The 16,544-nt window shown below is 44.8% G+C and overlaps 1 protein-coding gene and 1 long non-coding RNA gene across 3 annotated transcripts in view; one reads left to right on the top strand and one right to left on the bottom strand.

Moving 5' to 3' along the window:
• LOC132015337 (uncharacterized) overlaps positions 1 to 7,701 on the top strand; it is a 9,402-nt gene extending 1,701 nt beyond the window's left edge. The window contains exons 2-3 of the long non-coding RNA XR_009403623.1: positions 4,747 to 5,017; positions 7,509 to 7,701. This is a non-coding gene — a long non-coding RNA (uncharacterized LOC132015337). The remainder of the gene's footprint in view (positions 1 to 4,746; positions 5,018 to 7,508) is intronic.
• MYOF (myoferlin) overlaps positions 1 to 14,055 on the bottom strand; it is a 159,518-nt gene extending 145,463 nt beyond the window's left edge. For both annotated transcript variants that reach the window (XM_059398147.1, XM_059398148.1), the window contains exon 1: positions 13,863 to 14,055. In XM_059398147.1, coding sequence (XP_059254130.1) covers positions 13,863 to 13,950 — 88 coding nt within the window. In that variant the 5' untranslated portion in view covers positions 13,951 to 14,055. The remainder of the gene's footprint in view (positions 1 to 13,862) is intronic.
• Between the last annotated feature and the right edge of the window lie 2,489 nt (positions 14,056 to 16,544).

Genomic DNA, 16,544 nt, shown 5'->3' on the forward strand with positions numbered 1-16,544 from the left:
TTTTTTTTAAAAAGTTCAAACTTTCCAGGAGTTTAAACTCAGTAAACTGAATTCATGGAACCCTCGCTGGGTTCATTAATAAATATTGGTACCTAACATTCAGGAATAAGAGCTACCATTCATAGGGCTCACAGTATAGCAGGCACTCTTCGGAGGGCTTGGTCTATGTTACTATTTACTATCTCGTGTTATGGTCACCATTATTATTCTGATTTTGAGGCGCAGTAAAACTAAGTAGCTTGTTCAAGGTCACCTCCTAATAGGAAACAAAGCCAGAATGTGAATGCCGGCTTTCTGGCTCCTAGGCTTTTAACCTCTCCTTCCTCTGCCTGGTATGTTTCTGGGACCATTTGCTAAAGAATGAATGAAGGCTGGTATTTGACAAATTCCCCTCCAACCCAGCTGACGGAATGGAAAGTTCCTAGAGTTCCAGAAGGGCCTCTCAAGGCCTGAGAACCCTATAGAACAGGATGAAGAACCCACCCTGCCCGGCTGTATTGAGAATCAGACGAGAATTCTAAGAGTGTGGAGGACACGGGGGACACCCCTTTGTGTTGGATCAGAATCAGAATCATAAACTACCTCCAACAGACAACATGAAGAGGATTCATTCCTCTGCCCTCCCTGATGCCAAGAGATAGTATCAACAGAAAAAGAAATAGTCCCAGAAAAGAATTTTGAACATCAGCACAAAGCACTGAGTCAAAATCTTGATAATTCAATTCCATCCCTTCTAAGTAAAAAACTTCTAGCTGAACTACGCTGAGCCTCAGATCCTGGTGTCCCACAGTAAATAATCTCTTCCAGTGGGATTTTTGCCATCACCAGTGGTTTACCCCCTGTTCCCAATCCTCCTGCCTGTACTAGGGATGGCTTTGACCTTGGGGTTCTTTAGCAAGCTCGGCTGCTCAGCGGCCGCAGGTAAAGCAGAGCGGGGAACCAGGAGTGTCCAGGATTGGGATGGCAAGTAGACTTAACGAGGAGAGATGTCAGCACAGAGAAAGCCAGACACGTGCATAGCAGTGGGAAAGGGCACGGATCTTCCTCTCGGGACTGGGTTCTAGCCTCTCCTCGCCTCATCCTGGCTGCCCAGCTCTGGCTACTCCTGACCTCTCTGAAGCTCTATCCTCTCATCTGATAAATGAGTCTAAACATTCCGTGCCCTGGGCCCCCACCAGACTTATTGTGAAGGACAAATGATCAAGCCCAGGAAAAGGCTTTTCGTACTGTAAGTGCCCTGGAGGGAAGTCCCTTCCTCAAGCCATGTCACACAGGGGAAGGCATCCTAACGTATCCGTATCCGTCCCACTGGGACAAACCAGAAGATCTGGAGCCCTGGATGAGGCCTCTGAGGCCAAAAGTGTCAGGTCCACAAATACCAATGGCCCAGGCCCTGGCATTGCTCTGGCTAGATGTCCCCAGGGCTGAATTTGCCCAAGGAAATACAATGGGAAGGAGATAGAGCCTGGATGTCAGCCACAGGGGTCTGAGCCCCGAGCCTGCATGTGTGCATTACCCTAGGTGAAATGAAAAATACCTGTGGCTGAGGTCCAGCCCCCGACACGGGGGCGTTCCAGTCCCAGCAGTGGGCAGGTGTGTCCCAGCTCTGCCTGACACCTGCTACAGGACCCTGACCAAGGCACCCCATCCTCCCCAATCCCACAAAAAGAGGGACTTCAACTGTAATAAGAGGGACTTCATTTTTCGTGAGAATTAAGTGAATAAATATTTATATGAAGCACTTGGTGCACTTACTACCTCTCATCATCAATATAATCTGCGAATAATGAAATTTTTTTTTAAAAAGTTCAAACTTTCCAGGAGTTTAAACTCAGTAAACTGAATTCATGGAACCCTCGCTGGGTTGACAGCTGGATGGCGATCTGCATGCGGGTAGGGACAAGTCTCACTGGTTCCTGACCTGATATCACTGCAGGGCTAAGCGCACAGCCTGGCAGAGTCCACTCCTGATCAAAATTTGTTGAATGAGGGGCGCCTGGGTGGCTCAGTGGGTTAAGCCTCTGCCTTCAGCTCAGGTCATGACTTCAGGGTCCTGGGATGGAGCCCCAGATGGGCTCTCTGCTCAGCAGGGAGTCTGCTTCCCTCCCTCTCTCTCTCTCTCTGCCTGCCTCTCTGTCTACTTGTGATCTCTCTGTGTCAAATAAATAAATAAAATCTTCAAAATTTGTTGAATGAATTTATGCTTGAGAGAAGCAGTAGGGAGACACGACAGCAAATGAGAGAAGGAAGGGGGACAGGGACCATCCAGGCAGTGATTTACACCCAGGAAGAGAGGTAAGCAAAAAGAATTTTTAAAATTTTTTAATCATGAAGGAGATAAGGAAAAGGATTTTTTTTTTTTTTAATTTGTAAGTTGTGCTATGGGGATGGAAACAATGATGAGGGTAATAAACTGGAGGGAACGCAGAGGTGAGGTAATGGAGAACCCCCCCTTCCACCACTCAAATATTAGAGCTTTACTGTTTTTCATGCAATATGTTAGAGTTTCAGTCTCCGCTAATAAAATGGCTCTGACTCGATTACCAGAGGAATGATTCACCACTGAGCAATGTCAGCTCTGAGCTTCTGAGTCACAGCAAGTCATAAAGGCTTTCATTACCCTCTGGAAACTCACCCCTGGAAGGCTGCATTTTGTTTTTCTTTTTTTTTGTTGTTTCCTTTTCTTTTTTAAGTTCTTGTGTTCCTGGTACATGTTCTTCCTCTCTCAGCCTGGGTCCCCGTGATCCCCCCCTCCTCCCCCGCCGCCCCCTACCACGCTGAGCAACTCGATCCACTCTGAGCAGAAAGAGAGCATAATCTGACTTGGTTGTTTTGGGCAGAGGTTGGGTGTTACCTCCCTACCCGTGCTGACCTCAGGGAATGCACATGGAGATTCTGGAATCAGACAGGCCCGAGCTGAATCGGACTGGTCCCGGCCTCAGTTTCTCCATGTGTAAAATGAAGATGATTGTTTAAGACCTACTCCCTAAAAATGCCCATGAGAATTAAACAAGGCAATAGGCACAGGTGTGGGCATAGCACCAGGGTTTAATAAATGGCGTGGTGGTACAGCAAGTGGTTGGTACTCAGGGCCATCTGCACCCCTGCCCCCCAGGTCAGAGTCTCCGGAAGACCTAAGCAGCAACGAATGCTTACAGCATTTCCTATGTATGTCCTTTCTATTTACTCATGCTGGTCGTCATAGCTACCCTCTGGGGTGGGGACCGTTATCGTGCCCATTTTGTAGATGGGACAACTGAGGCACAGAGACACCGAGCAACAGTGAGTGAGAGGAAGTCCTGGACTCCTCATGGCTGTGGCTGTCCTCCCGCTCTCTGTGCTGTGTAATAACCACATGTGGCAGTGTACATCTAAATCAACGAAAACTAGAAGATATTAAAAACTCAGTTCCTCGAGTCATACTGGCCACATTTCAGTGTTCCGCAGCCACATGTGGCTTGTGGCTACCATCGCATGCAAGGCAGATCTCAAACATCTCCACCATCCTAGAACGTTTTGAGAGCTCTGATCACACAAATAAGTGACTACCCAATGAAGTAAGTAAAAATGAATAAAACTCTGTCTTATTATCACCACACGGACTAGTTGTTTTGACAAAATATGCACCCTACGTAGACTGGGTTTCTGGATTCATAGCTTCACCTTGGGAAAGGAGAGCATAAAAGCCTGGCATCAGCTGTCCTCACTTGATTTGGAAACTTCTTGCTTCCTTTGTCCCTAACCTAGACCACTGATTTTTTTCTTAAAAGATTTTATTTATTTATTTGACAGACAGAGATCACAAGCAGGCAGAGAGAGAAGAGGAAGCAGGCACCCCGCTGAGCAGAGAGGCCGATATTGGGCTCGATCCCAGAACCCTGCAATCATGACCTGAGCTGAAGGCAGAGGCTTTAAGCCACTGAGCCACCCAGGTGCCCCTAGACCACTGATGTTTTACTTTGCCACACGCAAAGAGAGCCAGACTTCAAGAGATGTGCAGAGTAAACACCTATTTTTTTAAGTTTATTGATTTATTTTCATAATCTCTACACCAATGTGGAGCTCAAACTCAGAATCCCAAGATCAAGAGTTGCACATTCTTCCAACTATGTCAGCCAGGTGCCCCCAGTAAACACCCATTTTTAGTTCAAGTACCTTAAATACATCATCTTGTTTGACTTTTACAACTTTTAGAAGTAGGTCTTATACCCACTTTTCAGCTGGGAAGACTGACATTCAGAGAAGTTCTTTGCCATTAATAAGACCAAAGCCCTCCTACGATGGTCAGAGGTTGGCTGGGGCTCCCCGGCCTTCTAGCTTCCTTTGTGGTGCAGCTTACTGGATCCCAAACAGCCTGTTTCGGAAACTCTGCAGTCTTAAGTACTCCAGATCAGTTCTGTAGTTTGCGGGCAGAGGGATCTGGTTCATATGGTCCCATCTGGTCCCTCTGGCCTGTGAGACTGTGATTGTCACCGGTGAGACTCCTGAACTCAGGACTGACTTCCGGAACTCAGGAAACCCCCACAAGTTTCTACCTGTCAATTTCATTTTTAGAAGCTAAGGAACGAATTGCTGAAACACAAGAGAAACGTTTGAGGATCTGTAAGCAGATGAACCAGAAAGTACAGACAGTTACCTCAACTGCACTCTAACCTTAAAACCCCCTCCGAATAGTCATCCCAATCCCTAATAAAAGGAGCCTCCCGTGCCACTGGAATTATTCCCATGATCTCCTTATTTGTATAGATGCAGCCTTGCCTTGGGGAGCCCAGACCAACCAGAAGGCCTGGCACTGCAGGGCACCAAGACTACTGCCCATCTGCCTTCAGCGCTGCTATGGCTCTTGGCATGACCTCGGCCACACAGACATCACAGGGCCGGGGCCCCACTGCCAACAGGCCATCAGCCTCTCTCAGGCTGCTGCCGGGCTCCCCCCTCATCACAGAAGAGCTTGCCTTGCTGCTGGCCATTGCTGCCGCCGACTACACTGTAGAGCGCCTCCCTCTGAGTTCTTGAGGTAAGCGTGAGTTGAAAATCCAAGTCAACCGAGAGCTGCTAAGAATCTACTATGTTCACATCCATTAGGATGTCCATTATGGAATTAAAACAAAACCAGAAAATAAGTGTTTGGTGAGGATGGGGAGAAATTGGAACCCTGTACACTGCTGGTGGGAACGTTAGTAAAATCATGCTGTCAGTATAGAAAACAGTGTCGTGGTGGCTCAAAACCTTAAACACAGAATTACCGCATGACCCAGAGATTCCACGTTGGGCTTCATGCCCCCAAAGAACTGAGAAGAGGAACTCAAAACCAGTATTTGTACCCCCGTGTTCAGAGCTATCATACTCACAGTAGCCTAAAGGTGAGGCAACCCAAGTGCCCACTGATGGAGGAACAGATAAACAAAACGTGGCCTTACCAGGAGGAAATGTTCTGACACCTCCTACGACATGGAGGAACCCTGACGACCTTGGGCCCAGTGAAATAAGCCAGCCATGAACGGACAAATAGCGAATAATTTCGTTCAAATGAGGTACCCAGATAGTCAAGTTCACAGAGACAGAAAATAGAATGGTAGTTGCCAGGGGCTGGGGCTGGGGGTGGGGGTGGGGGAGTGGTGAGGAATTATTATTTAATGAGTACAGAGTTTCAGTTTGGGAAGACGAAAAAGTTCTGGGGACTAAAGATGATAGTACAAGGGCAGGAATGTACTTAATGCTACTAAACTGTATAGTTAAAAATGGTTACAATGGTAATGTTTATGCTATATTCAGTTAACTACAGTTAAAAGGACAGCAACAATAAAGAACCAATCACGTGCCTGGTCAAGAAGTTACAAGGCGCTCTGGCAGAATCAGACATTGGCTCTGTTTGCACACCTGCTTGCACACCACAGCTGCCAAGCATCCCATTTTTTCATCTAAGCCTGGGCCACCCCTCAGATGGCCCCCAGGGTTTGTATGCCCCGCCCCAGCAGTGGGAGAAGGAATGGGGACATAGAAAGCAGAGGAAACGAGTGTTTGCCACACAACTACAGACGGTCCCTGCCTTGGGATGGTACAACTTAATTTTTCAACTTTATGATGGTGCAAAAGCAATCTGCATTCAATGGAAATGTACTTTGAAGTATGAATGCGGATGTTTTCCTGGGCTAGCGCTCTGCTGTGTGATACCCCCATGGTGCTGCGGCAGGGGCAGGGAGAACAGCTGCCAATCACCCACACAATCACGAGGGCACACGACTGATACAGTCACAACCATTCTGCACCCAGACGGCCACTCTGTTTTTCACTTTCAGTACAGTATTCAATAAATTACACAAGGTATTCGATACCTGATTATAAAACAGGCCTTGTGGTAGATGATTTTTGTCCAGATGATGTAAGCTAATGTAAGTGTTCTAGGATGTTCCAAGGTGGGCTCGGCTACGCTATGATGTTCTGTAGGTGAGGTGTATTGAATGCATTTTTAACTTACGATGGGTTTATTGCGAAGTAGCCCCATCATAAGTCAAGAAAGATCTGTGTTATGTGCCAGACACTATGATAGTGTTGTAAATATTTTATCATTGTTGATCCTTATAGTGTCCTTGTGAGGTACGTATCATTCTCCTCATTTTACAGAGGAAGAAATAATCGCTCAGAAATATAGTTAATCAAAAAAATTTAGTTCCTAATGACATACCCAAGAGTGAAACTTAGTCTGCCTAGTCCAAAGCTCATCGCTTTACATGTATTGTGCTGATTACAAAAAGAAGGAGGCTCTTTTAGGGGATGGAGTGGGGTTGGACAGAGGATGGCAGAGCAGACAATGCCCCAGCTGGAGGAAGGTGGGCCAGGTACTTCAAGGCTCAGGCCAAAAAGCTCAGCTTGTGTAGTAGGGGCATCTGGGATACCTGTCTGGGGTGTCTGTGTCCCTTGGCATGGCTGATTAGACCAGGAGTGAACACCTGACCAAAACCGAGCCAACTGTGTCTTTCTCTCAAAGAAGAGACACCAAGGCTGTAGGAGACAGAGAATCTGGACCAAGTCACCTCCATAGTAACTCAAAGCCCCGTGCACAGGGCCAGTTGCAGAGAAGCAAGAGTAAGAGGCTCCATGAACGCGGCCACTGTGCAGAGAGAAAATGGATGTCATGCGCAGGGAGGAAGAGAGGCATGAGGTCCCACAGTCCTTGGGGGAGCGAGCGTGAACGCCACCCTGCTTGACACAATTCTGGCTCTTGTGAAGACCATCATTTCGATTCTGGGAGATTTCTCTTTAGCTTTGGGGGAAAAAGACAAAACTACATTTTATTTGAGCAAGCTTGCAGGGTGTGTGTTCCTTGCATAAGCAGCTGTTGGCCATGACATCTTTTCTTTCAGGCAGGCCAACCCCGTAGGGAGAGAAGGACATTAGGTGAATGAACCCACAGCTCAGCTTTGTTAGCTTCCCATTGGCCTCTGGGAAAATAGTAAAATTCATCTTCCCTGTCACTTTCTATTTCTATGCCTTTCTTTTCTCTCTAGGTCCAGTGCTCATGCTGGCCTCCTGCGGAGCCGCCCCACCCAGACCTGTGCTCACGGGCAGGGTAAACACCTGAGCCTGGGAAGGGAAGGCAGAGTGAGTCCCACTTCACAGAAGAGTGTGAGGAAGGGTGGCCCCATGAGCCTGACCAGTGTGGTTTCGGTACTCATTTAATTCAGTCAGATTGCTTTCTCAGTATCTTTTATGTTAGTTCCTTCCTTCTCATTCTGGCCCTGGGCTGAATGGCCTCAGCCCTGGGAAAGCATTCGCCCAACCCGTGCTTTAACTACCCTCTCTTGTACTCATGTGTCCTTCGCAATGCAGCCTAGCATTTCCCCACTGCGTTATAGTAAAACACAATCCCTAACCACACTGGATTACCCTCTGTCAACATCACCACACAAGCCCATGGCTCCCATGCCTTTCTGCGCTGTTCTGAAGCCTGGCATGTCTTCCTTCTCGTTACTTCTGTCCCGTTTCCTCAACCTTTAAGACCGAGTCAAGGGAGTCTTCCCCACAGTGGTTATTCCTCTTCTGTCTGCTCATACATTGTAATTCCATACGTTTGTTCTGGTCTGTAGCTCGTTCCTGCGTTCTAACAAGTTGATTTCCTAGACTTAGGAGACCAAAACATGTATATTTTTCTAGACTTACCCCTCACATACTGTCTGGTACTTGTAGATCTTCATAAAAGCAAATGTTTTCGAATAGGAAGAGAAGTTGAGGGGTTCCCATGTGCAATTTCACATGTATATTCACTTAATCCTCAAACAACCCTATCAGGTAAAGATGTTATTAAGAACACTGAAGCTGGTATCTTATGATCTCACTGATACAAGGAATATGAGAAACCAGACAGAGAAGCATAGGGGAAGGGAGAGAAAAATGGGACAAGATGAAATCAGAGAGGAAGAGAAACCATAAGAAACTCCTAATCTCAGGAAACAAACTGAGGGTTGCTGGAGAGGAGGCAGGTGGGAGGGATAGGCCGGCTGGGTGATGGACACTCGGGAGGTATGTGCTATGGTGAGGGCTGTGAATTGTGTAAGACTGAGGCATCACAGACCTGCAACCCTAAAACAAACAATACATTATCTGTTAATTCAAAAAAAACCAAAAAAACAAAAAAACCACCAAAGCCAAAAATCTTAATTCATTTGCCCATGAACACACAGGAAGTAAAGGATGGGAAATGGGATTTTTATTCAGGCCTCTCTGGCTCCAAAGCCCAGGGCCTTTGCACCCTAATGCCCAATAGTCTTTGCAACTAATGCCCAATAGTCTTTGCAACCAAACACATAATGCTAAGTTAGCTGATAAAGCTGAAGGTGCCAGCTGTCCACACAGCTGTTTCTGAATGTTCAGAGCCACTCACAGCACACCCCTACTCAAAAGGACAGTTGTTCAACAGAAATTACACCAAGGATAGGCAATCACTGCCATGTCATGGCATATGCATTATGTATTACAGGCCAATGAACAGTTCATCTATGAATTCTCACCATAAAAACTCATCAACTTCACGTTTTCCTTGCAGCATCAAGAATGCAAAAAGTACTATAACACCAATTTGCGCCTGGGTAACACGTGCTAGGAAATGATGATGCTCAGTGTTCAGGAATGTGCAGGGCACCTGGCTGGCTCAGTTAGAAGAGTATGTGACTCTTGATCTCAGGGTCATGAGTTTGAGCCCCACGTTGGGTATAGAGCTTACATAAATAAATAAGCCTTAAAAAAAAAAAAGGAATATGTGAAGTGAAGTGACCCTTTGCCAAGCTTCATCCACAAAGCACCTCAGGGAATATTAAGTTTAATTCTTCCTGAAAGAAGGGAGATTGGCAGACTTCTGATAGTCCCTTTCAGGACCAACAATCAATGACTTTATTGCACTAAGCTGTCTCAAATCTCCTGCCGGCTCTTGCTTTCGTGGCCAACATCTAAAATGTATATTCAACATCGGTGATATGCTAGGGGTTGCAGAGGATATAAAAATCTCTTTTCTTTCTGGAAGGGCAAAATCCCATGGGGATAGAGAAACTCAGCAGCAAACCCAAACCAGCAAATACCAGCAACTTTGGGCATGCCTTGAGGGCATGCCTTCAAGTAAGAGATGTTGTGGGAGAGGGGAAGAAAAACAAACCATTTAATCCGTTTTTTAAAAGGCATTGTGGTTTTGTAAATGACTGAAAGCCTGTAAAACCTGCCTTTAGGAAGTCTACCTCTGAGAGTTCCCATGCTTCATTCAATAAAGTGGGGCTACTTTCCTTAGGTGGTGATTTTCCAAGCTCCATACTCCCGGAAGTGAGGGAAATGACTCAGTAGATTAACACTTCTGCTTTCTTAAGTGTTTCTTAAACGCAGGACAGTAATTCTGTGGGAGCACCAGCATGGCAGAATTGTCAGTTGAGCCTGTGGGAATCTTCTGCACTAGTCCCATGGTTTATCTGGGTAAATCAAGTCACCATTTGGGCTGCTCCCCAGGTGCCTTCACAGATGACAGTGAATGAGACTTTCTCCCATCATACTTCATCATTCTTAAATGGAATTTCATAGCTTTTCTGCTTCTTTAAAAGGTTATTTTAAAAAATTTAACTGTAAATTTTCAAATAGCAAATTGCTTTTTGCTTAAAATAGTCAGAAAAGTCTCTATTGCATGTATCCCAGCCTTGGGGTTTCTCTACAGATCTAATCCCCTTTGGATAAGCCATTAAAACTCCATTTTTCAATAGAGGAAAAAGAGAGGGTTCTCAGAGAGCTCAAGTGGTTTCATTAAGACTACGAAGTTGCTAAGCTTTTTAAAAGGAGGTCCTAGAAATATCTAGGATTTCACTCCAAAAACATGTCCAAATGAAATAACAGGTATCCAAAAAACAGTTAATAATGTGACAATTATTTGGTGACCACCGGAATAATAGCTACTTCACAAGGCAATGATCTACACAAGACCAGAACAGAAAATTCTGGCTAATGAAATGGACAATATCATAAGGAAAGAATGAGAAAAATGTATTGTTGCAACAATTACACACCTAGGAGCTAGATGTTTCATAGGAACACAATGTTGTCATGTTGTAAAAGCATAGCAATATTAAGGACTGCAAAAAAAATTTCCTCTCAGTCAATCTAATGCTAAGAGATTTGACACCAAAGCAAGAGATGAGCTAGAGGGAAAATGGAAATCTATGGCAACAACCAGCAAAACCATTTTTAAGAGAAAAAATTAAAACAAAACAAAACAGAAAACAGTGCCACGAAAACAAAAAAGATAATCTGTCCTTCAGAAATGCACACATTCACAAAGACTGCACTGTAAGAGCGTCCATTACAGCAGGAACACGGCTAACAGGGAGTTGTTGCAACAACTTTCATGTCGATAACAGAAAGTGAAGAAGAATTCAAATCAAACTGTTCTGACTCATTATTCACAGGTAATAAGGGGGGACAGAAAGAAAGAATAGGAGGTATGTGCGGAGGATTTTTACTTTTGAGTCATATAATCCCTTCCGGATGGTTTGTTTTGTTTTTACCTTGTGTTATTTTCCTCTTAATAATGTCTTAAATATTATTTTAAAACAAGTTTTAAGCCTGTTACGTTGGGGGAATCATGAAGTCTTGGAGTTGAGAGAAGTCGCAGGCACCTCAGCCCAATTCAGCTTCACAGCCTGGCTGTCTGCGTGGAACTCAAGAGAGGATGGCCTCCTCTGGCTTGCAGGTGCTCTGGCCTTAAGATTCAGAGTAGCTTCCAGAAGCTGGTGCACCCCAACAATGTGAAAAATCAAATAAGCTTCATGGTTTTCATTGTCTACTCCTGCACTGAGAAACATCCACGACATTCTCTCAACATTCTCCCAAATCCTCCTGGCTCCTACCAGGTCCTAAGAAGTTCGGTTGTCAACCTCAGGACAGGCTGGAACACAAATGATTGAGGTCAAGGCTAAACCATGTGGCTGGCAGTGCAGCTCATTCCCTACTACAGGGGAACTACAGTCTCATGGGGCCTCGGGGTCTATACAGTCATCACCCTTAACACCCATCACTGGGACAACCTTCCTACCATCTTGGAGTTGGAGGAGAATTGGTTTCTGCCCTGAACTTGCCATTTTATGTATTCAAGGTCAGCATTTTACATTTCAGTAAACACGGGGGCTTTCCTTGATCTTCCCTTAGGATCTTTTACCTGTTACTCTCCACCACCACCCCACCCCTGACACGCCACACTGTGACATGCATCCCCACTCCCTAGGATGGACATATCTTTGTAAGAAGCATCCTTAGTTGTGTCAGTCCTTAATGTTACTTATACCCAGTGTCAAAATCGGAGGCACACCTGGAAAGCGTTTGCCTTCGCCACTGTTTAAAACTACTGAAAGAGGTTGAGAGGAAGAAATGGGCCATTTCTGTTACTGTTATCAGCTCCAGTACTCCACATCTTGGTGAGAGCAATACATGCAACTATACAATGGCGGGATTTGACAACCAGAAGGAACCTCAGGGAGGTCAGTTCCCATCATTCCACAGCTCAGAAACTGGAGGCCTGGGTGGTAAATCTGGGTCATTTAGGAACTATCAGTCAGAGGCCGGGCCTTCCTACTCTGAGCTCAGAATTGTTTCTGCTGTCAGGTTGCTTGGATGAATGAATGACTGACTTCACCCTCCAGTTTGCACAACCAAAGGAGACTGGAAGAGAGACTCAAGTTTAAATAATCTAGTAAATATAACTGGAGAGACTACATTTGCCCAATTTAACTGACGTTTTCCATGTTCCACTGAGTGCTTATGTGGATAGCTTCAGGCATATTTTTAGTCAATTAAAAGTTCTGACCAATGCTGCATATACACTGAAGAAAAAATGTAAGCCAGATTTCAGTCCAGTGTTAAATTCTAATTCTGCTATAATCTGTAGGACTTGCCCCAAATAATGAAATCACCAGGGTGAACCCAATATATTTTTACATGTCTTTACGTGTCAATGGTGAACATACAGACTTTTCATGTTATGTCCCTATTATGCAATCACTTCAAGGAAAAACAAAAGACTCAAAAGCAACTAATACGTGCAAGGGAACATTGTTGTAACATGACTGTGTGATATTCACCAAACAGTTTTTCAAATCACGTTGTCTTTTAAGAATTGAACTTTCACCCTCTAATCTTTTTTTTTTTTTAACTAAACCACCATTGAACAGCTTTGGGTTTCATTTCTCTCATTTTCTTGCTCATTCTTACAGATAGGTTTGAGAAGAGAAATAGATAAAATAGACAAAAGAAAGGAGAAAGGCATAGATAAACCAGAAACTGGAAGGGAGAAGTAGTTGGTTCCTGGAGGAAGAGAGAAATGTTTGAGGTGTGGTCAGAGGCGTGGTCAGGAACCCTGTGCCCAGCAAGGCTCCTACTTTCTCCGTCTTTCCCTTGGGTTCTCATCCCTCCTGCCAAGAAGTGAGCTGGCAATCTTACCAGTGACCTTGGACAAACAGAAAATGATAAAGCTCCTAAACTCAGATGAGGCACATCACCCCGGCCCAAGCTGGGATCTCCAAGGCCTGCGAGCAAGCCATCACACTAGCCACTCCTGTCCCCCTCCACGGCGATCCAGTGTCATAAAAGAATAAACTTCTGGAATTACAGTAGGCCTTGTAAAGATGATCTAATCTAAACCCTCCTCATTGTTTTTACAGAAAAGAGAACTGACATCCAGAGAAATGAGGTCACTTGCCCCAGGTTATTCCAGCAAGACCCAAGTAGATTCCCAAACCACAGGCTTGCTTTGCTCTTTCCTCTGTGAGCAATTTAAAAGCTATGAACACACACTCTCCAAGTCTGGAGAGATGAAGAACAATGACAAGACGGCACAAAACAACATGAAAACAAACTAATCCGAAATAATAACTTCACCCCAGCTCCCAGAAGTCTGATGAGGAAGAGGCAGCAAGTGAGCTGTTCTATGGAGTAATGGTACCTGGAACAACGTATCTGCACTTTTCCCTCTGTGACCCATGTCTCAAAAGCAGAGACAATAAACATGCAACAAGACTGCCCAAACTTACATTGAACCAACACAGGCCTATCTGAGACTTAAAACTTAGGGATCAACAAATTTTTCCCTACACAGGCTTACAGAAATCACATCAGTAGAGTTAAAACATCCGGTCATTGGATGAGTCTCAAAACCCTGGGGGAAAATGAAATGCCGTCCAGGGAAACCGGTCCTCTCCCCTCACCTGCGCGCAGGTAACACAGAAGCAAAAGCCAGAGAGGCTCTGCTTTATCGGTGGACTAAACGCAGAGTGTCAGAGTGTGACCCACGAGACTTCCCATTCCACAACAGGACCTGAGAAAAAGAAGAAAAGTTCCCTTACCCTTGAAAATCACAGACACAATAGGATCTGGTTTCCCAAATTTCGTTTTAGGGATATTGCTGGCAGATTCCACTATCACCCGAAGCATGGCTCTTCCTGGGCGGAAAGCAAGTTCCAGCGAACGGAGTTGAGCCGAGTCTGCGCTGGGGCTCCCGGCGCGCCGCTCCGCTGGGGGAGGCGGACCGGGTGGAGGAGGAGGGAGGGGGGAGAGAGGGCAGATCTCTCCAGTTCTCCAGTCCCGAGCGCAGGGGGAAAGGCAAGTGGGTGGATCTCTGTTGGCTTGTGTACGGAACACGACGCGTAAACCGACACCCCAACTCCCGGGGCCCCCGCAGTGCCGCAGGCACCCGCTTAGGAATTGGGAAATGTGGAAGCGAAAAGGACCAAACCTCAACTAAAAAAAAAAATATGTGCAACATATGAAACCGAGATGGGTTGGCGCTAATAAATGTGGCCGGGTCAGGGGACCTTCACGACGCTGCTGCCTTTTAACCAAAAATCGCGAAGCCGAATTGATTGGTTTGCCGCCACCCCTTTTCATTATTTTCTGAGCTTTTCATGGAGTTTTAAAACTTTCCTTTTTTTTTTTTTAATTTTATTTTTGCTGTTTCTTCTCTCATTCTGTTGGACACACCCACTCAGCAACCACTTGTGTTTAAAAAAAAAATTAGTTAAAGGATGCCCCCTGTTGGATGGAATAGGAATAACCGAGTTTATTGCAAGTAAACCCAATCTGGAGGCCTTAATATGGGTTTGCAAATTGGTGGATTGGGGGCTGTTTTTCCGCTTTACAAAAGGATTCAGCATGGGATTTCTTCAAAAATCCTTAAGTGATGACAGCTGGGCACTTAGGTTTTCCTGGTCCATCAAAAGCTGCTAACAGTCTTCAATGGAAATGGAGAAGAGGCTCTCTACTTTTTCAGAGCTAAACCCCAGGAATGTCTTCACTTCCTCTGCTCAAGAAAAAACCAAAAAATCCAGTGACACTTGTTAAAGCACAGTAAGGCTCTATTCAAGGGAAAGATATAGGAACTACTATACATCTCAATAGATATAGGAACTACTACAATGAATTTTGTAGTGGAGGAGAAAGACAGGGCCCAATGGGGAGTCCAGCACGGGCAAGTGGGAATTCATAGCCAGCATTGGCCAGCAGATGCAAAGTTACCAGGATGCAACATTAGGGGGGAAAGGCAGTTTTGGCTAAACAAACCTAACAGGATTCTTGCTGAAGATAGATCAGGATGACCAGACATCAGAGGCGATCAGGGAGGATGAGAAACCCCATTAGATACCAAGAGTGATGAGATCCAGAGGGTGGGGGGTTCTGGTTAAACAGACTTTTACAAGGAAGGGCACAGATGGGCCCAGGGGGAAGGTTCAGAGGAGCCTGACTACAGTTTGGTCAAATAAACAATCTCTGTGCCCCTGACGGGGTGTTAGGCAGTGTGGCCTAATGAGTAAGATCCCCGGAGGATGCCTGGGGTTAGTGGCCAGCCAGACCTGAGTGTGGGTCCCTGCTTCACCACTTCTGAGCTATGTCACCTTACAAGTTTCTAACCACTGCCCCTCTTCTGCAGTTATCTAATCTGTGAGGTAAAGTTGAAGGTAAAGTTGTCATAAGATAAAGGTCTTAGAGTGGGGCCTGGGCACAGAGCACACAGTAAAGCACACACGTACACAGCCAGAGGTTCATGCCGGCATGTGATTTCATAGCATCTCCTGTAATGCAAGTTGGCTTTAAATCAAGATCTCACTGTATTTCAGAAGCAAATGCTAAAAACTTAGGGCAAAGGAGCACAGGGTTTCCTTCTACTTTTGAACATGCACCCAAAAAGACCATTTGTAAGCAAACACTTCAAGTACATTGAAAAAGCTTGGTTCATCTACAGGAATTCTGTCTCAGTGAGCTTCTCAACTGCTTATATAAACAACCAAGAACAATGCTATATACATTATTGACAGACTTTTTAGACAAAATATAGACACAGAGACTAAATAATCTATATTTTTGGTGGAATATAAGCAAAATTATGTTTATTTTGTTTGACTGGTTTTTATTTCTCCTTTTCATGGTGAAATGTATTGCAGAAAATTCATAGACCATAAATGTGACCATTTAACAAACGAACATCTAGGTCAGGATCAAGAACATTGCCAGCCCTCCAAAAGCCCCTTGTTTATCCCATATGTCATATCCACCTCCTTTCCCCCAGAGATAACCACTATCTTGGTTTTTATGGCGATAATTTCTGTTCTTTTCTTTATAGTGTTTACCCCTTTGATTGTGACCTGTATGTGATAATATGAATTATATGTTACAAACTTTGTATACAAACAGATACAAGCGTATGTATATAATACACACATACCTGTATTCATACAGAATGTATTCTTTGCTATATTATGACCTCTGTAGAAATGGAATCATATAATATGAACTGTTTTGTTCAGCTTCTTTTTTTCAACGTTACATTTTTAGATCCATCTGTGTATCTACTTTGTTTACTCTTTGCTATCTGCATTTTATTAATCCACTCTACTTTTGATGGACACTGGGTTATCCAGAGTTTGGGGCTATTACAAAGGACACGTGTAATAGCTTGTGTGAACACGCTTGTACATATTTCCTGCTACAAATGTGCATTTTTTAGGATCTAACCTATGAGTGGAATTGTTGTG

This window comes from Mustela nigripes, chromosome 4 (genome assembly GCF_022355385.1).
Source record: "Mustela nigripes isolate SB6536 chromosome 4, MUSNIG.SB6536, whole genome shotgun sequence".
NCBI lineage: Eukaryota > Metazoa > Chordata > Mammalia > Carnivora > Mustelidae > Mustela > Mustela nigripes.